The sequence below is a fragment of the Passer montanus genome, unplaced genomic scaffold, assembly GCF_014805655.1.
Source record: "Passer montanus isolate IOZ18808 unplaced genomic scaffold, ASM1480565v1 scaffold194, whole genome shotgun sequence".
Lineage (NCBI taxonomy): Eukaryota > Metazoa > Chordata > Aves > Passeriformes > Passeridae > Passer > Passer montanus.
In genome coordinates this window covers 128,772-147,953 of record NW_024366525.1, presented here as the reverse complement: position 1 = coordinate 147,953, position 19,182 = coordinate 128,772, and the positions used below count along the sequence as shown (strand labels likewise).

The window sequence follows — 19,182 nt, the reverse complement described above, 5'->3', positions numbered from 1 at the left end:
GGGCGCGCGAGGCAGGAACGGCGCGAGCGAGGAACGGCGCAGGCGCCCTCGCCCTCAATCCCCGCCCGCGCGCGCCTCCCCGCCCCGGTCCCTCGCTGCCCACGCCGCGCCCCCGCGCATGCGCGGGCCCGCCCAACCGTCCCGGCGCGGCGCGGTTTGAAGCCGTGAGGGGAGCGCGGCCGCCATGGACGGGCGGCTCTCCCGCATCCCCGTGCACTCCCGGTTCCACCGCCCCGAGCCGTCCGCAGGTGAGTGCGGGGCATGGACGGGCACCCGGGGGGCACGGCTGGCGGGGTTAGGCCCAGGGGTGCCGGCGTTAGGGAGCTCCATCGCTGCCTGGCTACGTGGTGGCTGTTCCAAAATCTAATTAGAAGTTTTATTCCGCTGTTCGGTCCCTGTTTAGGATTTAGGTTAACGCTCAGCCTGCTGTGTGTACCCTCCACCGGCTGAAGGCAGCGGCCTTTTGATGCGAAAGATGCTTCATTCACAGTCTCTTACTTTTCTAAATCTTTTCATGCTTACAGCACTTTACAGCATTTTATAAAAGGGAGGCACCCAGGATTAGCGTTAAAAACACGGGAGCTGGGCTGTATCGGCGGAAACTGCGCGTTGCTCTTTTGTGAATGTGTTCATGGATGTGTCATTTGAAAAATACTTAACGTGAGGGAGAAAAAGCAACTTCCTAAACCCACTGAGTGAACAAAGCTTTATATACTTAAACAGTTGTCATTTAAGAGAAATAAACTCGACATAACAAGCTAGTCTTCTATGTTATTTTAGTAGCTATTCACTCGTAGCAAAATATGGAGGTCTCTTAACAGAGTTTCATGTGGGCTGTGTTTGTTTTGCTTTCAGTATTAAACAACAACCTTGTGGAATGATGTCTGCTTGCTGTTGAGACCTTCTTTATTGTGTATTGTCATTTCAAACTCTCATTAGTGCTAGCCTGGTGATTGTATTTTAACACTATCTACACCTGACCTATTTGTGGCTTGTTCTGGACCCTTGGTCCCGGGTAAAACTTGAGGACTGCTCTTAGTTACTTAGTTACTTCTACTTTGAAGTCTCCATTCCAGCTAGATATAACTGCTTTACCTCAAATTAAAGGCTTAAGAGGCCTTAAAGGAGGTTACTTCTAGTCTGTGGTGTTTTCACAGTTGTCTTTTCCTTGCAGAATTGCAAATGAATTTTCCTTCAAAGAGAAAATGTGTCAGCAAAACATCAGAGCCAGAGCTCAGCGTGGTTCCCAATCTTCACTTTGCCTCAAACGTTCCAGCAGACAGTGTCTTGAAGCCTGCAAACCAAGGGTAAATCAAAGCAGAATATTGATGGATTTATTTGGCAGATGTCCTAAAGATGGCTCATTTTGTACATTTTGTCAAACTAGCAGGCTTGGTGATCTGCAAGAACATAGTAGTCTTCTAGTAATTGTATTTTATCTCTCTTTTAAGGCTGCCTAAGTTTGACAAGAAAGTGGAGCCGGTTTCAAAGAAGACAGTGGCCAGACGGTATGTGCCTCCATCTCTGTTAGCTGTCCTTGTGCTGTGCTGCTCTCCTGTGATGAGCTCTCACCCAGGTGCAGCTTTCTTGCCAGGTTTGCTAATTAAATCTGTTGGTCAGAAACAAAAGCAAACGCTTAAAAAAGGGCAAAGGGAAATTAGGAGGTGAGCAACACTGGTATTTTTGCCCCTGAGTCTTTGCTCTTTAACTCCACAGCCCTCTCAGCAGATACCAACTAGAAGCAGAGCTGAAAACCAAGAATCAGTTGGTGGAAACACTCAAACAACAACTAGCAAGAAGAGAGGTAAGGATAGGAGAGAAAAATAAGTAATTGAGTCATATCTGTATTCTTATCCATACAGGGTCATGTTAAGGATTGTGGTTTTTTTCCTTGTCTTCATCAGAATGTCTTTGTATTCTTCTGCGAGTTGTTTTCCCATCTGCTCGTCTCTGGGGAGGCCAAACTGGGAATGTTTTGTCTGGTTCTGGGCTCCTGGTACAAAAGAGATATGGATGTACTGGATATAGGCCAAGAAAGAGCCACAGAGATAGTTAAGGGACTGGAAGAAAAGCTGAGAGAGCTTGGTACTGGTCAGGGACTTCTGTTTCAAACAGATCTGATTTTTTGGAATCGGGTTTAGAGTCAGAATTGGCACTTTTATTCCCTGGCTCTCAGAGATGTCTCTAGGACATGCTTAGTGCCACTTCTGTCATGTACAGGAGGCCCACCTGTAAAATCTCAGTTATTTTCCAGTTCTCAATCTGTGGGATGATCAATCCTCTCATTTCACAGCTTGATTTTCTTAAGAGCCTCTGAGACATTTCCTATGAAATGTTCCCAAAGCTTCTGACACTATCAGCCAGATCACCCTAATCCACATGCTTATTGATCCTCTTGGAGAATTGCATTCAGCTTGGGAGGTTGATCAGCTTATCCAATTGCCTGGTAATATCTGGACTGTGCAGGGAATAATGCTGTGGCTTAAAGACATAAGACACCCGTTTCTTCACAGTGTTTATTTGCTCCTCAGTGCGTGTATTGCTTACATAAATGAGAGGGAGCACCAGAAAATATAGAGTTGTCTAAAAGGAATTCGTCCATGATCAAATTTTTCTAGTAATTGCTCTGGTGTGTGGATGTAATAAATGTATTAATCCTGCCAAAAAGCAGGAGCAAGGACCTGCAACAGCCTCATTTGCTGTGGTGGTAGAGACAGGAGGGAGGGTCTGATTCTTGGTGCCAAGTGCAGTATTGTGAAGTTGTTACTGTCAGTATTACTAAGGGGAAGAAAATCTCCTTGCGAACTTGTCTCACTTACAACCTGTGTTAACCAGGGCACCCTTAAGTTAAGGGAGTTAAAGAAGGAGAACGAGAGCCTGGTCCATGAAGTTGAGAAGCTCAAGGAAATTCAGGAGACCTGCATGACGATTTTAGAAAGCAGAAACATCAATCCTGGTAAGGAGTTTGCACTTTGCTTACATCCTGGTACTCCTCCTCCACAATGTTTTTTGGGTTTTTTTTCTTGTGTTGTGACTGTTCATAAGAAATTTGGTCTGTGCTTCCTTTTTTAAGGAATACTGCTGGAATTCCAGGGTTTGGGGGAGTTTTTTGTGGCTTAAGAGAAAGAACTGCTTCCTGTAGTAGCTCCTGGCCTGGATAAACTAACTTAGTATTTCTTGCTGTAGAAAGTAACTTTGAAAAGCTGTTTGTTCTCAGAGTTATGTGTATATTAGAGGTTCTCTAATGCACCTCCTGAATTACTTGCAGGTAGCCACATGGAGGAGGAAAAAGAGATGCGTGCTTGCCGGGAAAAGACAACAGTAAGAAAAGCTTGAAATGGGCTCTGGGGGGTCTGTGTGCCCCCACCCTTCCCTCCTGATGCTGAAACAGCTGGGACTCACACTTATTTGCATCATATTAAAAGTCATTTTCCTTTTGACTCTTCAGATGCTAACTAAGAAGGCCACAGAAGAATTGATGCTATTTTGTCACAGAGCTGCAAAAGAGAAGGACATGCTTGAGGTAGGACTGGCTCAACCAGGCAGGGAGCACCAGCCCCTCAGGGAGGTTATTTTGCTCCTCCCAGTTCTCCTTTCCTCCACATGAGCCAGATGAAAACCTGCAGTACTCTTCTTTTAATAGAAACACATTTGTTGAGGAAACTTACTCCCCTTTTAAATAGAGGATCCACCAGCCTGGTTGTTATTCTGGAAGGCAGAGCTTTCAATTTAAATTGGAAACTGTTGCAGAGCAGTGACCCTGGGTAATCTCTGGGGAAACTAAGTGTGCAAGCACAAGTGGCTTCAGTAATTACCAAAATACAGACCAAAATAGTCATTAAATTTCAGTTGAACAGTTCTTGATAAAAAGCTCAAGAGCTAAAATATAATTGTTACAGGAGACTTCCTAAATTTTGGCCATAGATTTCCACAAGTAACCAAGGTAAAAGAAATCCCAAACTTAACTTAGTTTAGGAGGAAGAGCTCAGATGCTTTAGGACTTGGCTTTTCTGTTCCTTACTCTGGTGTTTGTAAAACGTGGTGTGCACTGACTTCTCCACAGACAGCCATGGCCAAGTGGAGATCAGCACAAGAGGAGAACCAGCATGCCCTGGAGAAGCACTCCGACTTCCAAGCTCAAATTAAGGAATGGAAAACCATGCTTGAAGGGCTGGAGAAGCTCCTGGCAATGTGAGGCACGAGGATGGACTGGGATTTTTGCTGTTTCACCCCTAGCTCAGTGGCCCCTGCTTGTCAAGCCCAGTTCCTGTGTTTGGCGATCCAAAGGCCGAGCTGGTGGCTGCTCCCCGGCGGGGCAGGGACGGGCGGGGGGCTGAGGCAGCAGCGATGCCCGGTCAGCCTCCGCGGCAGCGACCGGCCCGGCCCGGCCTGCGGCCTCGCCACGGAGCGCCGCAATGCCTGGGGGAACGGGCCGGCCTCCGCCTTGGGCCTGCTGGATAGGCGATACTCGTCAGAAACGTGATCGTCAAAAGAGCACCTGGCGGGGCCGCGGCACGTCCTCCCGAAAGAAGGGTTGCAGCTCTCCCAGCTTGTTCTCCTGCCCAGTAGGGCGCTTAAAGATTTAGGATAATTCCTGGGACTCATTGCAGGTTACGGCTTTCCTGCAATGGGACACGCAGGGGCAGCACATCTCTGTTCTGGTGACTAGTGACAGGAACCCAGGGAAGGGCAAGAGCTGGGTTGGGGGAGATTGAGGCTGGGTATTGGGAGAAGACTTTCTCCAGATAGTGGTCAGGCACTGAAACAGCTCCCCAGGGAATCATCACAGCCCTAAAGCTACCAGAGCTCAAGGAGGATTTGGACAGTGCCCTCAGGCACAGGGTGAGATTGTTGGGGTTTCTGTGCAGGACTGGGAGTTGGACTTTTTACCAAAAACCTCTGAAAATGCTGGGAAAAATAAGACTTTTACCCTGTCTTTAGTGTTAGTGAGTGTGGCATTAGTTTATTCTTGACCAAGAGGTGTTTGTGTGGCTGACAAAGTTCTGACCTCCATGCCAACCCAAGACACAAAACTTTTTCACTTACACATTTTTAGCAAACAAATTAAAGCTTGTTGGTTCTAAGTTGCATCATTCTCTTTATTAATTAGTGTTTTGTCCTCTATTGGTTATTGATTTCTCACTCTTCGTGCTAATCTGGCCCACTTTCTGTAGTCCTTTTATAATTTTTTTCTCAAATGGGGAGTTTCCAGCTTTCTAGGCTTCAATCTCGTCTGTGTCTTCTGGTTAATCCCACATGTCTTCAAAGGGTCATAAATTTAAGATTCCAATTAATTTTAAGATCCCATGTGTCCAATCTTCAACTCCCTCAGGCTTTGTTTATTGGAGCTTCTCAGGATTAGTTTTAGCAAACTTAAGGTTTCAGTGATTTAATGATCAAAGTATCAATAAGTGTCTGTGAAAAAGAAACTTAACTGGCTGCAGCTGGACATGCTTACAGTTAATTAACACAGCTAATGAAACATTAGTTAGGAAGGTTAAACCATTTGCAACAGACTGATGATCCTTGTGGGTCCCTTCCAGCTCGGAATGTTCTATGATCCTTAGTTTTGCTGTGTTCTTGTGTGTGCAGCAGCAGCCAAGCACTGACCATTCCAGATGTATTCCCTTCTGCCCCAGGGCTTGCAGTGAAGGGCAGTGTCTGCCCAGGGCTGTTCCACACAGGCTCCTGCCAGTGAGACACTGTAGCTACAGGCTCACTTTGAGACAATTCTGATAGTGCAAGCATAGGGGTGTGCAAAATAAACTTACTTGTTCTTCTTTGTTGCTGCAGAATTATTCCTTGCCGTGTTTATGTTCATGGCCTTATCAGCTCAAACTGACATTTCTTTGTACTTCTATATACAGAAGACATAAAAGGTGTAAAATGTTCCTCTTATTCCTATCTGTCTGATGGAAAAGGTAAAAAGAAAAAACCCATCAGAAATAATCTTTAGCAATATTACTGAAACTGAATTTAAAACAATATGTTATAAACAAGCTTAGGGTATCAGGGCTCCCTGTCTGAGTCCATCCTCAATCTCTAATTGATTAAGACTTTTTTTTTATTATGGTTTTAAGCTTGTCTTAATTCATTTTAAGCTCTTTTCTCAAGTGCAAGGCAGTCAGCTTTGTCACAGTGGAAAATATCTAATGTCTTTTGAGGTTCTTTTTAGGTTTATAAATCTAGGAATGGGGAGAAAGCTTATTTGCTAGTACTGGAATCCAGGGTCTGTGTGACTGGAAATTTAACATATCTGCTCAGTTGTAAAAAAGAGGATGCTTAGGTTTTGGGGGTCACAGACAAATAGAGGAGTGTGGGCATATTCTGGTTTGTTCTTCCTGCCCCTTATAAAGATTCTGGTTTAACAGCTCAGGGTTTCAGTCTCTAAAACTGTTGCTTCATCAGAATTAATGTGTGTGACTAAAAAAACAAAAAGAAAAAAAAAAAAATTGGTAAACTCTACCATAAGATCAGGACCAAGTTTTTAAATATTAAAAACATTTAAGATACTGTATATATTTTGTTAGTATGCTTATAGACTTCTGTAGCATATATGTAAGAGTATAAAATCTAGAAAAATATCTTGGGATTTTAACACTTGGATCAATGAACATTCCTGGCTCTATCAAATTTCCCCACTGTAGAAGGTAATAAGGTAGGTAATGTAGTTCTAGTTTGACACACAAACACATTTTAATTAGTATCCCTGCTTATTGCAGGCACCTGCACACAATCAAGTGATGCTGTAAGCAGCTATGAGATGGGGTTAGCACATTATAAACTCAGTTCATCAGCTTCCAAAGTTCTCTGCCCAAAAATGTGCCTGAAACCCCAGTGCAGGCAGGAGTTCAGGAGCATTCCCTCATGTCTGGGTACAATTAAGGTTAAATGCTGAGAGGGACTAAAGTACATGAGGTCCTTTTTAAAAGACTAAAGCAATGACCCTCTTATGTGGTATTTCAGCCAGTAACCTGAACCATGGATTTCCTTATGGTCTTGTGCTTCTGGGTCTGGGATGCTGGAGTGGCCTGGTGAGGGAATGTTGGCAGGACCAAGGGAAGATGACAATATATTGCTGAGATATAATGGATGTGTTTTTCCTCCCCTCTTTTCCCAGCTTAGACAGACCATGACAAAGTTCTGCCAAGAGCATTTGGCTCCAAAGGCCCAACAGATTGACCAGGAAAATGAATTCAAAGGCATGCGGGCAAGTATTTCATGTGTGGTTCTGAAAGCCCTCTGGGCTTTGATCTCTGCATTAGTCCAGACAATCCCAAGCCACACCACAGGAACATGTGCATTAACTTTTCAAACTTAAAAGCCACAGAGAAAACCTTTTTTTGATTTCCTGTTTTAGCATTTGTTACCAACTTTCAGCAACCTGGGGCAGAACCCAGTGATAATATTCATAATAAAGATGGATAATGGTCTCCTTTGGATTCTTATCATGGGATTCCTGCCTGCCTGTTCTGATTCCTTCCCCAATGTGTGCTTTGTATACTCCTGACTCAGTCCCTTTCTTGGACATTAATTTCCTCTTCAGATTTGCTGTGAAAACATTGTGTACAAATGCTGAAACTTGCCTTTCTAATAAACCAAACAAATCCTGTGCCACAGGGTGCTTTGATTGATGGAAATGAGAGATCTGACTATTGGTTTTTATAAGCTCCACAAGACTCAAAAAGCTCTAAACATCTGCCAGCATTTCCTAGAGCTCTGATGCTGACATTTCCAGGGATGTATGTGTAGCTTTGAAGGGAAGTGTATAAATTTAGCCTGGCATTCCAGATGTCATCCAGAGCTATTGTATGATACTTTTTGAAGTCTCTGATTATTATTGCCGGACACCAGGGCCACGTGAGGAGCACTCACCTCTGTGTCCATGACATAGCAGAGGAAAGGAGCAGTAGGGAGATGCCCCACCAGGACACGTGTGGGCCTCCTTGGTTACAACATCCTTTGCTACTGCATTTTGTCATGGCTGTAGCATTCCCATTGTTTTAATCTCCCCCTAGGATGCTTCATTTAGTTGCCAGCTCCTGTTTTACTGGAAGAGTTTTAAAGTGCCATCTCATAGCTTCATATTTCCAGGGTTTTGGTAATGCATAGTTTATACTATTACACAAAAAATTTTCATTGGAGTGGACAAAAAGTTAAATCTTAGGAGGTGTCTTTCCAGAATTAAATTTGGCATTTGAATTTTCACTGACTTCCACAAACTACTCCCATGTGTAGCATAACTAGTGTCCTTAAATCTGTGTGGTTTCTCAGTTCCAAGGATGGAGCTGCACTGTGGGAGGAACAGGAATTAGGGTTGTATTTGCTTCATTCTCATGATATCTTGCAGATAAATGGATGTGTCCAGTGATCTGCCTGGGGGAACTTGTTATGCTGATGCCCAGACTGCCACTGCCAATCAGTTTGGGCTGATTGCTTGTTCTGTATTCATAGGACTTTTGGAAGAAACTTGGAGAATTAGGAGTTCTGGGAATCACAGCCCCTGGTAAGTCTCTTCTGGTCTTTTGCCTTCTGATGGGTGATTCTTCAAACAAATGAGAGACTACTTAAACTCTCACTTTGCAGTTTACAACAGCCTTGTCTGTGATGTGGCATCCATTTTGTCCTGTCTTTGTGTTTTAAAAAACTCTTTCCCAACTGTTTTTCTTCTTCTCTGACTTTGGATCCTTTTTCATTGTTAGACACAATGCCTTTCACAATTTAAAAGCACTGCTCAGAAATGGTTTCTCCAGATGTAACATATGTAGCTCAAACGTATTTGTGCCTTTCTAATCTGAAGCAAGTTTTGAAGAATGAGAGCTAGAGATAAAAGTATCCCAGAACAAACATCCATCTATAATGGGAGAAGTTAAAGGGTATAAAATAATGCCCTGAAAAGCTGTGATAACTAATGGGGAGTGACCACAGCCAACCAGTCGGAAAAAAATCAGGGCAAATCTTATTCAGCCTTGTGCAGGTTAGTGAAAAGTGTTGTGATGAGTGGTACAGATGAGTGTGATGGTGCTGAATGCACCAAGGCAGGGTAATGAGGAGAAGCCCTTAGTGGAGAAAGGCGGCTGATGGGGCCTTTCTTTCCCCCTGGAAAAGTCTGTTTTCTAGATGTGGCTGTGCAAAGGCTCTGCAGAATCCAGCTGAATAGCAATGTGTCAGAATAATGCCTCTGCCTCGCTTTCAGTGCTGAAAGACTCTGCATTTCTGCTTTCTCTCTCTCCTCTTCCCCATTTACTGCTGCTCCTGTTTTTCCTCACTCTTACCTTCTTTCTTCTTTGATGTTGTGCCTGAGGCTTACAGCAGTTTCCCACACTCTAAATAAGCCATCCCCTCACAAGTCCTGTCCTTCTTGATTTCCTCAAAGGTTTACCTCTCAAACCCTCCTATGCCCAGGATTTTTCACTTTATTTTGGATTTGCGTGTTTCTTTATTGATGTTGGTTTTTTTGGAGGGATAGTGGGATTTAGGATCGTGTGGAATCTTAGGAGGGTGTACACAATTAAATGGCATGTTTGGGTGCCAGTGCATTAAGTCTATTAAGGGAACATTTTGAATAACAGTGCTGTTTGTTTTCTTCCTGAAACTAAGATAACTGTGGTGTTTGTAACTTTCTATTTGTTTTATAAAGTGCAAAGTGAAGAAATGTAAATATGTAGTTTCCATGGAATGATAATACAGGCATATCATATACAAAGAGTAGCTTTGAAAGCACAGCATCACTTGAAATCACACCATGGTTTGTGTTATATGAGGAGGTGTCTGGCAGGATCTTTTTGCTGTTCCTCTTGCAGTGCAAAGCAATCCTGGATTTGTGCTGCTCACTGTTACCTCACCTTTCTTGAGGCAAAAGCACCAAACCCAACCATTATATAGGAATTAATAAAAAACTTTCTTGCTTTGGCATACATAAGAAATTGTTAAGCCCATCTTTTATGATACTGACAGCAAACCCCTAAACTTGGGTTTGTGCTAGGGAGAGATTTTAGAGAATAAAGGGCCCTGCAGATAAAAGCAGGAGTAGAAATGAGGGACATGGGAGGAAAGGCTGTGTGTGATGCCAGTGGCTGTGGTGTTAATTTGAGGAATTTGGGACAGCAGCCCCTTGGAGCTGTGCCCTTTGGTCACTCTGAGCACAGAGATTTGCTCTTACTTTGTTGCTCTTGCTTGCAGCCTCCACACCGATGACGAGTAAGTGCTCCCAGTTTATCTCCCCAGCTGCTTCTTGGTGTTCATGTCCTGTTGTAGGGCTTCTCTTAGCAGTACAACCACTTGCTTCCTACCTGGAGAACAAAGCTTTTAGGTTGGGAGGTGGCTGTGTGTGTGTGTATATAAATGTGTTTAGAGGCACATGTGTGTATATTTATGTAGGCTGTTGGCTCCTCAAGGCCATTACGCATTTCTCAGCCTTCTCTTTTTACCTTCCACTCCCTGTTCTACTGTGTGATTTTAATCTTCACTATTAGTTTTAGGCTCAACTCCTTGTGCCTAGCTGGGCTCCCAGTGCTGCTCTGTCTTGCTTCATCCTCTCTTGAAATCTGTGTGCTTGTCACTGACAAATTACATTTATGGACCATTCTTGTCTCAGCTGGCCACTCATCAAAATTCTGCTGTCCTGCATATTTGTAGGCTTAGAAAAGTTCTTAGTGCCACATTTTTGAGCAGTTTGAGAATTCCTCACTTGTTTAGGGGCAAACGTACATGGATTTTTCAAACCTTGCCTGTGTCCTTTGTTCTCACCTTAAGGAGGTTGCAACTTGGTGATTTAATTGTTGTGATAATACTAAGGTTAATAAGAAGGGCTCATTATTACTCAATGTCAGTAGCATGTTCAAGAAGTGTCCTTGTGCATGTTCTACATATAAACTATGTTATACAGTTATGGATTATGCTGAAGACAAAATATTCCTGTGACTTTAAGATGAGAAAAATGAAATTCAGAGAGGATGGGGAAAGCCAGAAGTGCCCAGCTCAGGGATAGCAACAGTCAAACCCAGAAACATTCTCAGTGTCTTGGATTTCATTGGAGACTGAGCCCAGCCCTGGGATCTTGTCCACCTGGTGGGTAACATGAGCTTTTTCCTCTCTTCCCAGCGGAATATGGTGGATCTGCCCTGGGATACCTGGACCACGTGCTGGTGATGGAGGAGATCTCGCGTGCCTCAGCGTCCGTGGGGCTCAGCTACGGGGCCCACTCCAACCTGTGCATCAACCAGCTCGTGCGCAACGGCAACGAGGCCCAGAAGCACAAGTACCTGCCCAAGGTAGGTGGCTGGAGGAGGGGCAACACTGGAAAGCATTTGGGTCCTGGCTGCAAAGATGACATCCTAAGCACCAGCAGATTTCAGTGACCAAACCTTTGGAAATACTGAACATGCCAAACTTGCCCGTCTGGAGCTGTGTTACTAAGGGAGATTTTGAGGTGGTACTGGAGAATATTCTTTCCAATTCCCAAATCACTCTGAGATATCTGAATGAAAGTCACTGCTTTCCCATTTTATATTCTCCATTTCTCACTGCCCAACTGCTGGGTTTGGCTGTTAATTAACTACATGTGAAACTTCATCACTTGGGGCATTGATGTTGCAACTCAGAAGTGCATTAATTAGATTTCTGTTTTAAAATGCATATAAAAACAATGAGCACATTGAATCCCAGCTACTGAGATTATCAGTGAAATTATCAGCACAAGAAACTTGATTTAAACAACGTGCAAAGTACATCGTCACTTCCTCACAGCACTGTGCAGCTTGTAAACGTGTAACCCCGAATTGTCCTCCTTCCTCAGGTGTATTTTCATGCTTCATTCTCTGCCTTTCAATGAGATGTGAAGTCGCTTCAGCTCTGACTTGTTTTGGCTCCTGACAGAGCACTTAAATGTGCTTAACTAGATTTGAGCACTTCATTGGGACTTCTGTAGCAATGCACTGATGGATTGAATTGGTTAAACACATCTTAAGCATTAAGTCTTCTTTTTAAAAAAAGTAGAGATCAAAAGGAGGAGAAGATGGATGGAAGTACACAGGGAGGGAAAAAAAAGCAAGGAGAAAAGGGCAGGATGAAATAACAGTGAAGCAGAAGCAACAGCTCTGCCAGAGCCTGGTGTGAGCAGGCACAGGAGGAGGGTCCATCTGCTGTTGTGGGGTGAGTGTGGGGGGACTGGGCCAGGAGAACATTGCAGAGAACTTTCCCATCCCTCTTCACCCCCTCGTTGGCCTTTTGTGTTCACCAGCTCCTGTTTGTGTAAAAGGGCAGCAGAAAGCCCAGGCAGGAGCCGGGGACAGGCATATGGCTGCCTGCATGGTTCCTTGGCACCTTCCTCATGTGTTGTGCAAGCAGGGCTGTGCTTGTGTGGCTCAGACAGAGCTGAGTCACCCTTCTCATCCCTCTGGGACTTGGTTCTGTTCCTTCGCGCAGCGCAAGGGAGCTCCTTGCTCAGGCTGTGCCGGGAGCAGCAGCTCCCTGAGTTCTTGCAGAGAGCAGTGACTGTGGAGGTTTGGTGCAGGAAAACAGGTCAGGAGGCTAAAGAGGGAACACAAACAATGCTCCTGGTCTTCATCTTTTGCTAATATTTGTCCTTTCTTCCAGCTAATCAGCGGGGAGCACATTGGAGCCTTAGCCATGAGCGAGCCAAATGCTGGCTCTGATGTTGTGTCCATGAAGCTGAAAGCAGACAAGAAAGGTAAAGCCTGTCCTGTGCTGCCCAGGGAGGTGGTGAAGAAACACATGAACACATCCCTGGAGGTGTTCAAAGAATATTTGGCCATGGCACTCATGCTCTGGTCTGGTTCACAAGGTGGTGATGGACCAAAGGTTGAACTCAATGATCTTGGAGGTCTTTTCCAACCTAAGTGATTCTGGGAAGCCTGTTAGGGAATAAATAGAGTGGGAATACCAGTGTTGCCGTCATGAGCTAACAGATTTCATCTCCTGGCTTCCAGGAGACTTCTTTGTTTTGAATGGGAACAAATTCTGGATCACCAACGGGCCGGATGCGGATGTTCTCATCGTCTACGCTAAAACTGACATGAACGCTGTCCCGGCCTCCCAAGGCATAACCGCCTTCATCGTGGAGAGGGTAGGTTCAGTCATGCCCACAGGGGTTTAAAGCAGAATCCTTCATCTTCACTGCCTCATTTGGAAGTCAGCTGGTTTTCTTTCCATGTCTGCCAGCCTCTTCCTCAAAGACAAACTACTTTCAGCCTTTCAGGCAGGAAAGGAGCATTTAATAAAACAAAATCTGAGTAAACCTTCTGATGGACATAACTTCATTATTAGAACAGTTCAGTTACTGGCAGAGCTTCCAACCCTTGCTGTAGGAAAGCCTGTGTTGGCAGCTGTCCAAATAACTTATTTATTTGCTGTTTATGTGCATTAGAAAATGGGTGCACAGGGTTCATATGTGTGTGTTTCTCTGTCCATCTGCTTTCTCTGCATTTGCACTTAGACCTGGTCTTGTTCATAGGTCACTTTATCTCCCTCCTGCCACCCTACACATGTTCCTGTGGTCAGGGGAATTTCACAGATCGCTCATGATTTTTTTTTAAGTCTGTTGGAACTGAGACATGAAGTGTATTTTTCCTGCCTTGACTTTGCAGGGAATGCCAGGTTTCAGGACAGCCCAGAAGCTGGATAAGCTGGGAATGAGAGGGTCTAATACCTGTGAATTGATCTTTGAAGACTGCAAGGTCCCCGGTGAGCTGGGTTCAAATCATGGTGGTTTCCTGTGTTCTTGATCTGATAAATTGGATCACTAATTACATGCATGTTCAGCCTGTGACCTGGAGGGCTTTGCAGATGTTTATCTCCTCTCTGGCAGCCTCTGAGGGAGCTGATGGAACTGGAAAAGTGCAATCTGCTGGCTTGCAGGGAGGGAGCAGTCGTTTGTCAGGTCACTGCTCTTTCACCCTCATGGACCTAGTTCTTAACCACTGCTTCTCCAAAGCCTTGCTGAAGCTTCCCAAGAAACTTGTTTCCATTAGTGCTCCTGTCTTGTATGGAGGCGAGCTACTTTGCCCTAAAGTTTTTTCACTGGAGGCTTTCCAACAGGCTTTTGTAGCATTTCTGAGTTCTTTTGGGGCCAGGGCCTGAAAATGGACATCCTTTCCCCTGTTAATTAGTACAACGGAGGACTCTGTAATAGCAGCATTTGTTATTCCAGTGGCAATTTTCGTTGATAGAAAAATTCCAGCCTTTCTAGAGCAAATGGAGAAGATGTCTTATTGTAAAAAACCCTGATTGCACATTTGCAGAGCAAGGAGCTATCCTGCTCCCCTTTCAAAACCTAAAGTGAAAGAGTTTCAGCTGAAACCTAACATTTCTAACTGTGTTGGATCCCTCCACCCTGAAATCATAAAGGCCAGTGCCCCGGTGCTCTAATCATGTCCCAGGAGTCATCCACAGGGAACAGCATGTTCTTGTGGAAAGAGGATGATGACATAGAGAAGCACATCACTGCAGTGTTGGAAGTTAGTGCACTTGGCACTCTGGCTATTAATGCTCCTGCTAACTTTTGGCTTTGGAAGCTGAAACAGTTTTTTTCCAGGAATTTTTTTAGGCTATTCAGTATTTTTCATAGAATCCCAGGATGATTTGGGCTGGAAGGAACCTTAAGCTCATCCAGTCCCACCCCCTGCCACGGGCAGGGACACCTTCCACTGGCCCAGGTTGCTCCAAACCCCGGTGAACACAGGCCCTCAGTGAGCAGCTTGTCTGAGTTTTGCACATAAATAAATCACTTTTCCTTTGTTCTTTGCAGCTGAAAATGTCTTGGGGACACTGAGCAAAGGAGTCTATGTTCTAATGAGTGGATTGGACCTGGAGAGGCTCGTGCTGTCCGGGGGTCCCCTGGGGTAAGGGATTGTCATCTTTTGTAGGTTGTAAGGCCAGAAGGGTCCTCGGTGATCACCAAGGTGGGTGGGGATCCCTGGGGGCCTGCAGCTCTTGGTAGGATGGATCCTGGATGGAGAACTGGGGTACTGGGGCAGCAGAAGAGAAGAGGCTGGATCAGATGTGGGAAGGAAGAAAGGTGCAAGGAGATCCTGTGGCTGCTGGGTGTCCCAGTCAAAACCAGCACAGAACTCCAGCACCAGCACAGCTGCTTGACTGGATGCTCCTGAAGGTCCTCAGGGCCCTCTCAGCAGGCACTGCTCACTCAAATGTGTTCTGCCTCATCCTTGAGCTCTCAGCTCCTCATGCAGTGGTTTTCCAATTTGAAAGCATCTCTGTGGAGCCCCCTGTGACAGGCAAGGGATAGGAGAAGCAATGCCAGAAGGAATGTTTGCAAATCTGCCTGCCAGTGTCTACTGACCCTCCAGAGCAGGCTTTGGAAATTATCAGTCTTGATAAAAAAATTTCCAGAGATACAAATCTGCTTCAGTCCCCAGTTGCTGGCTTGTGTATCCCTGTGTTATTACTCAGGGAATAACCAGCTCATTTGTGTTACCAATTCCTTAGAATCTAACACACTATCCAGAGACTCACAAACTGGTTTGTTCTTCATTTATTCAATCCTTAAGCTCCCCAGTAATTATTGGCACCCCACAGTCCTTTTGTCCTCCCGAGTTGTCTCTCTGGGCTGATCCTCTTGTGGAAAGATCAACTTCCACAAAGCATGAGGAGGATTTTTCCCCTCCTTGTTCTTACCTGTGGGGTTTTTTATGGTATTGGCTGATACTCCTTGAGTTGAGGGCCTCTGGAGCTAAGAGGAGCACAAACTGTTCTAGCTGTGGTTGTGAGAAAGCTCCTCAAGTCTCAGTCTCCTGAATTAAAAGGTCAGACCTTCCCACAGGATGTCCCAAATGAGCACTGGGGAGAAATATGGCACCTTTGGATTTTATTCTTGGCCTTGCTTGAGTGGAGCTGTAGGAGGACAGCAAGATATCACTTCAGCTATGAGAACCTTTTTGCCTTGGGTAACATTTCCGAAGTTAAATCATTATTAATTAATATTTCTGCTGTTTCCCTTTTCCTTCTGCTCTTCTTAGGCTCATGCAAGCTGTTCTTGACCACGCAATTCCATACCTGCATGTCAGAGAAGCATTTGGACAGAAAATTGGTCACTTCCAGGTGAGGCAGAAAAGGAATTGGGACTTTTTATCCTCTTTTCTCTTTAAAACTGAGAAGACTGAGAGCTTTGTTGTGGAGGCATTGCATGGAGAAGGTCACCTGCTGTTTATGCTGGGGCTGCATGATGTGATAATGAGCAGCTTGGGCTAGTGGAAGCTTCCTGCTCATGGCAAGGAGATGGAATTGGATGAACTTTAAGGTCTCTTCCAACTCAAGGAATCCTGGGATTCTGTGATGTGGTGAGAAGGTGGAAAGACCTCTGAGCCTGCTCCCCTGAGATCGCTGTTGGTGGGTGAGGGACTGTGGTCGGTATCTATGGGTCTGTGGCTTAACAGAACCTCCAAGTCCCTCATGTCTCCTGGGTCCATATTTCCTCCCTTGTCTAGTTTCTCTCAGGTATTTTGGGGCATGGCTGGTTCCCCTCACTCGTGTTAATTAACGTCCCTTTTCTTTGGGCCGTGCAGCTCATGCAGGGCAAGATGGCAGATATGTACACACGGCTCATGGCCTGCCGGCAGTACGTCTACAATGTGGCCAAAGCCTGTGACCAGGGCCACTTCAACGCCAAGGTGAGCTCAACTCCTACTTGAGCTGTGTGTCCTGGGGCAATTCCTCCAGTCCCAGAGCCTCAGCTGGGGGGAGCCTCTGTATGAGTCCCCACAGCCCAAAGGGTCTTTTTTTCACACCCAAAGTCCCTTTTTTTCACTCACAAATTAAAAGCAAGCCTCCTTTTACAAGGCAAAAAATTTAGCAGCATCAGTAGCTGTTTATTGGAAGCCCAGACAGATGTCCTGATGGTTGTAAGGGCTGTAGCAGTTGCTAGAGGAGTTGTCACCTCCACATGTCACCACGCCTCTGTTAGAGGAGGATGTTGAGTGTTTAACAGTGGGAGCACAGATCTCTGCATCCCAAAGCAAATCATGTTGGCTTCCTGGGGGATTGATGGGCTTTTGTGAGAGAGCCATCTTCTTTGGTGCACTTTTTATTTTTTTCCTTCTTTTATTTTCACGTGGCCTTTACAGACCTGCCGTGAGTGTTCTGTAGTAACAGAGACACTACTGGAGCTCCCTGTCCCTGTGCTTTGTGCTCAAGTAGTTCAGGCTTCTTAGCAGGTGTCTGTAGAGTGATAGCAGCGTGAGGGCAGCACAGGGACTGGAGACAGGCAGGCGACACCTTTCCTGACTGTCCCTTTGTGACTGTCCCATAGGACTGTGCCGGAGTGATCCTGTACTCAGCAGAGTGTGCGACGCAGGTGGCCCTGGATGGAATCCAGTGCCTGGGTGAGTCACTGATGGCTGGACAGAGCCAAGCACAGTGCAGGAACATTTCCCTCTGCTGTCCCACCCTGAAATCAGGGACAAGGAGTGACTTGTGGCTGTTTTTGTGTGGCAGGTGGGAACGGTTACATCAATGACTACCCCATGGGGCGCTTCCTGCGCGACGCCAAGCTCTACGAGATCGGGGCGGGCACCAGCGAGGTGCGCAGGCTCGTCATCGGCAGGGCCTTCAACGCCACCTTCAAGTAGCACTGCCAGTCCAGAGGCAGCACCATGACCACCACGAGGCCTTGACCGTGAGGCTGGAGCGCACAACTCGGCTTCTTCCTGCCTGCCATTCCAGCTTTGTCACTCTGCCTGCTCTGGGAACAGCTGCTGCTGGACTGGGCTTGGACAAAATGAATCAGAGGGTACATGGAAGAAGAAGAAGTGTTTTTTCTCTTTTGTGATCATCCTGATTCATGGTGTTCATGAGCTGTTGATTCCCAATTTTGCAAGGCAGATGTTCATCCCCCCCACCAGGCAGGCTGGCAAGGGGTGTGCAGCCACTCCTGCACCCAGGAAGTCAACCCAAACCCACCAAAATGGACAATGAGGGAACAACTTTGTTCTTACCAAAAAGAAGCGTGCCATTAAACAGTTAGAAATTACCATATTGCCATTGGAAGGTGAAACTTCCTGCTGTGACCTTCCAGTGGGATAAATACCTTCCATCCTGGGAACTCGACACCAACCACATTGTGGGGTTGCTGTCATGAACGCTTAAAGTCATCTGTGCACAAACAGTGTTTTAGGTGCTGATTCCTAAAACCTCCTTAAATCCCATGTGTGTTGCTTTGCAGAATTCCTTTCCTATTTGCAGCATTCTGGCTGTTTCTGGAATTATTTGGGTGCAGGCCCAAGTCCTCGCTGTGCTGACTGCTCCCACCAGGTCATTCTCTCAGAGTTGTCTCCACCCATCACTCTGGGGACAAGTTAACACATCAGAGCTGTATTGTGACTTCTGTGAATGAAGCAGGCAGAAAGAGCTGACTTCTTTGGGGTTTGGTTCCCTCTGAGGGTTGTTGTTTTGGCCAAGCCTGTCCGCACACTCCAACTCTGGGCAGCTGAGCAATGTGTTTGTGAGTGATCTCAGTGCATCTTGTATCCAGCAAATGGGGGCTTTATCCAGCTTTTTAAAGGAAATTGCTCAGCATCCTGCCAGCCTTTAAGTGTGAATCACTAATTCAAATGAGCTGCTGGAAATGTGATTGAACAGTTAATTAAACAGTTGCCATGTAGGCAGCTCCCAGCAGTTTTAACAAAACTCACCTTCAACTGTGTGTATTTTTTTGGTTTTAGTTGACTCCTGTCTATACCAGGTGACAGTAGACTAACACAGAATTGTTAAATGTCACAGACTGAAGACAGTTCACTTTTCTGAATTGCCAGGTAGGTCACCAAGAGTTTATATAAGTCACAAAGAGCCAAAAAGAGCTCCTGAAGTCCTGGTGGTAGCAGCACCTTCCTCCAAAGCTTCGTATTTATTCAGCCTCAGTGGGTGGCTGTCCCTCAGGAAGTGTCCCAGGGCTTAATTTTCAGCCTAAATCTCTGGATAGAAGGTGGACAGAGGTGCTTTGTCAGGAATATTTTGTTGAGCTGCATCTGAAAATGCTGTGGAAGTGAATCTTGAGGTGCACTTCATGCAGGAAATACTCAGTGCATTGCTGCTCATGGAGGTAAGAATTTAGTTATGTGAGCAGACATTTATGTTTTGTCACAAAATTATTCCTGGATCGCTGTTAAGATCCATTCCTGCCAGAGGAACTTTTCTAGGGAGTGTCAGAGC

At 45.5% G+C, this 19,182-nt stretch overlaps 2 protein-coding genes across 2 annotated transcripts; both read left to right on the top strand.

Annotated features, from left to right (window-relative positions):
* Positions 1-96: 96 nt before the first annotated feature.
* KNSTRN (kinetochore localized astrin (SPAG5) binding protein) lies at positions 97-4,357 on the top strand. The gene is made up of 8 exons (XM_039706536.1): positions 97-248; positions 1,175-1,307; positions 1,452-1,508; positions 1,717-1,804; positions 2,836-2,956; positions 3,269-3,321; positions 3,449-3,523; positions 4,064-4,357. The coding sequence occupies exons 1-8, from the start codon at positions 185-187 to the stop codon at positions 4,193-4,195; spliced, it is 723 nt and encodes a 240-aa protein (XP_039562470.1). The 5' UTR covers positions 97-184; the 3' UTR covers positions 4,196-4,357.
* Positions 4,358-7,074: 2,717 nt separating this feature from the next.
* On the top strand, positions 7,075-18,664 carry IVD (isovaleryl-CoA dehydrogenase). The gene is made up of 11 exons (XM_039706535.1): positions 7,075-7,210; positions 8,455-8,506; positions 11,104-11,273; positions 12,598-12,691; positions 12,951-13,087; positions 13,608-13,704; positions 14,768-14,861; positions 15,996-16,077; positions 16,542-16,646; positions 17,285-17,357; positions 17,470-18,664. The coding sequence occupies exons 1-11, from the start codon at positions 7,133-7,135 to the stop codon at positions 17,601-17,603; spliced, it is 1,116 nt and encodes a 371-aa protein (XP_039562469.1). The 5' UTR covers positions 7,075-7,132; the 3' UTR covers positions 17,604-18,664.
* The last annotated feature ends 518 nt before the right edge of the window (positions 18,665-19,182 follow it).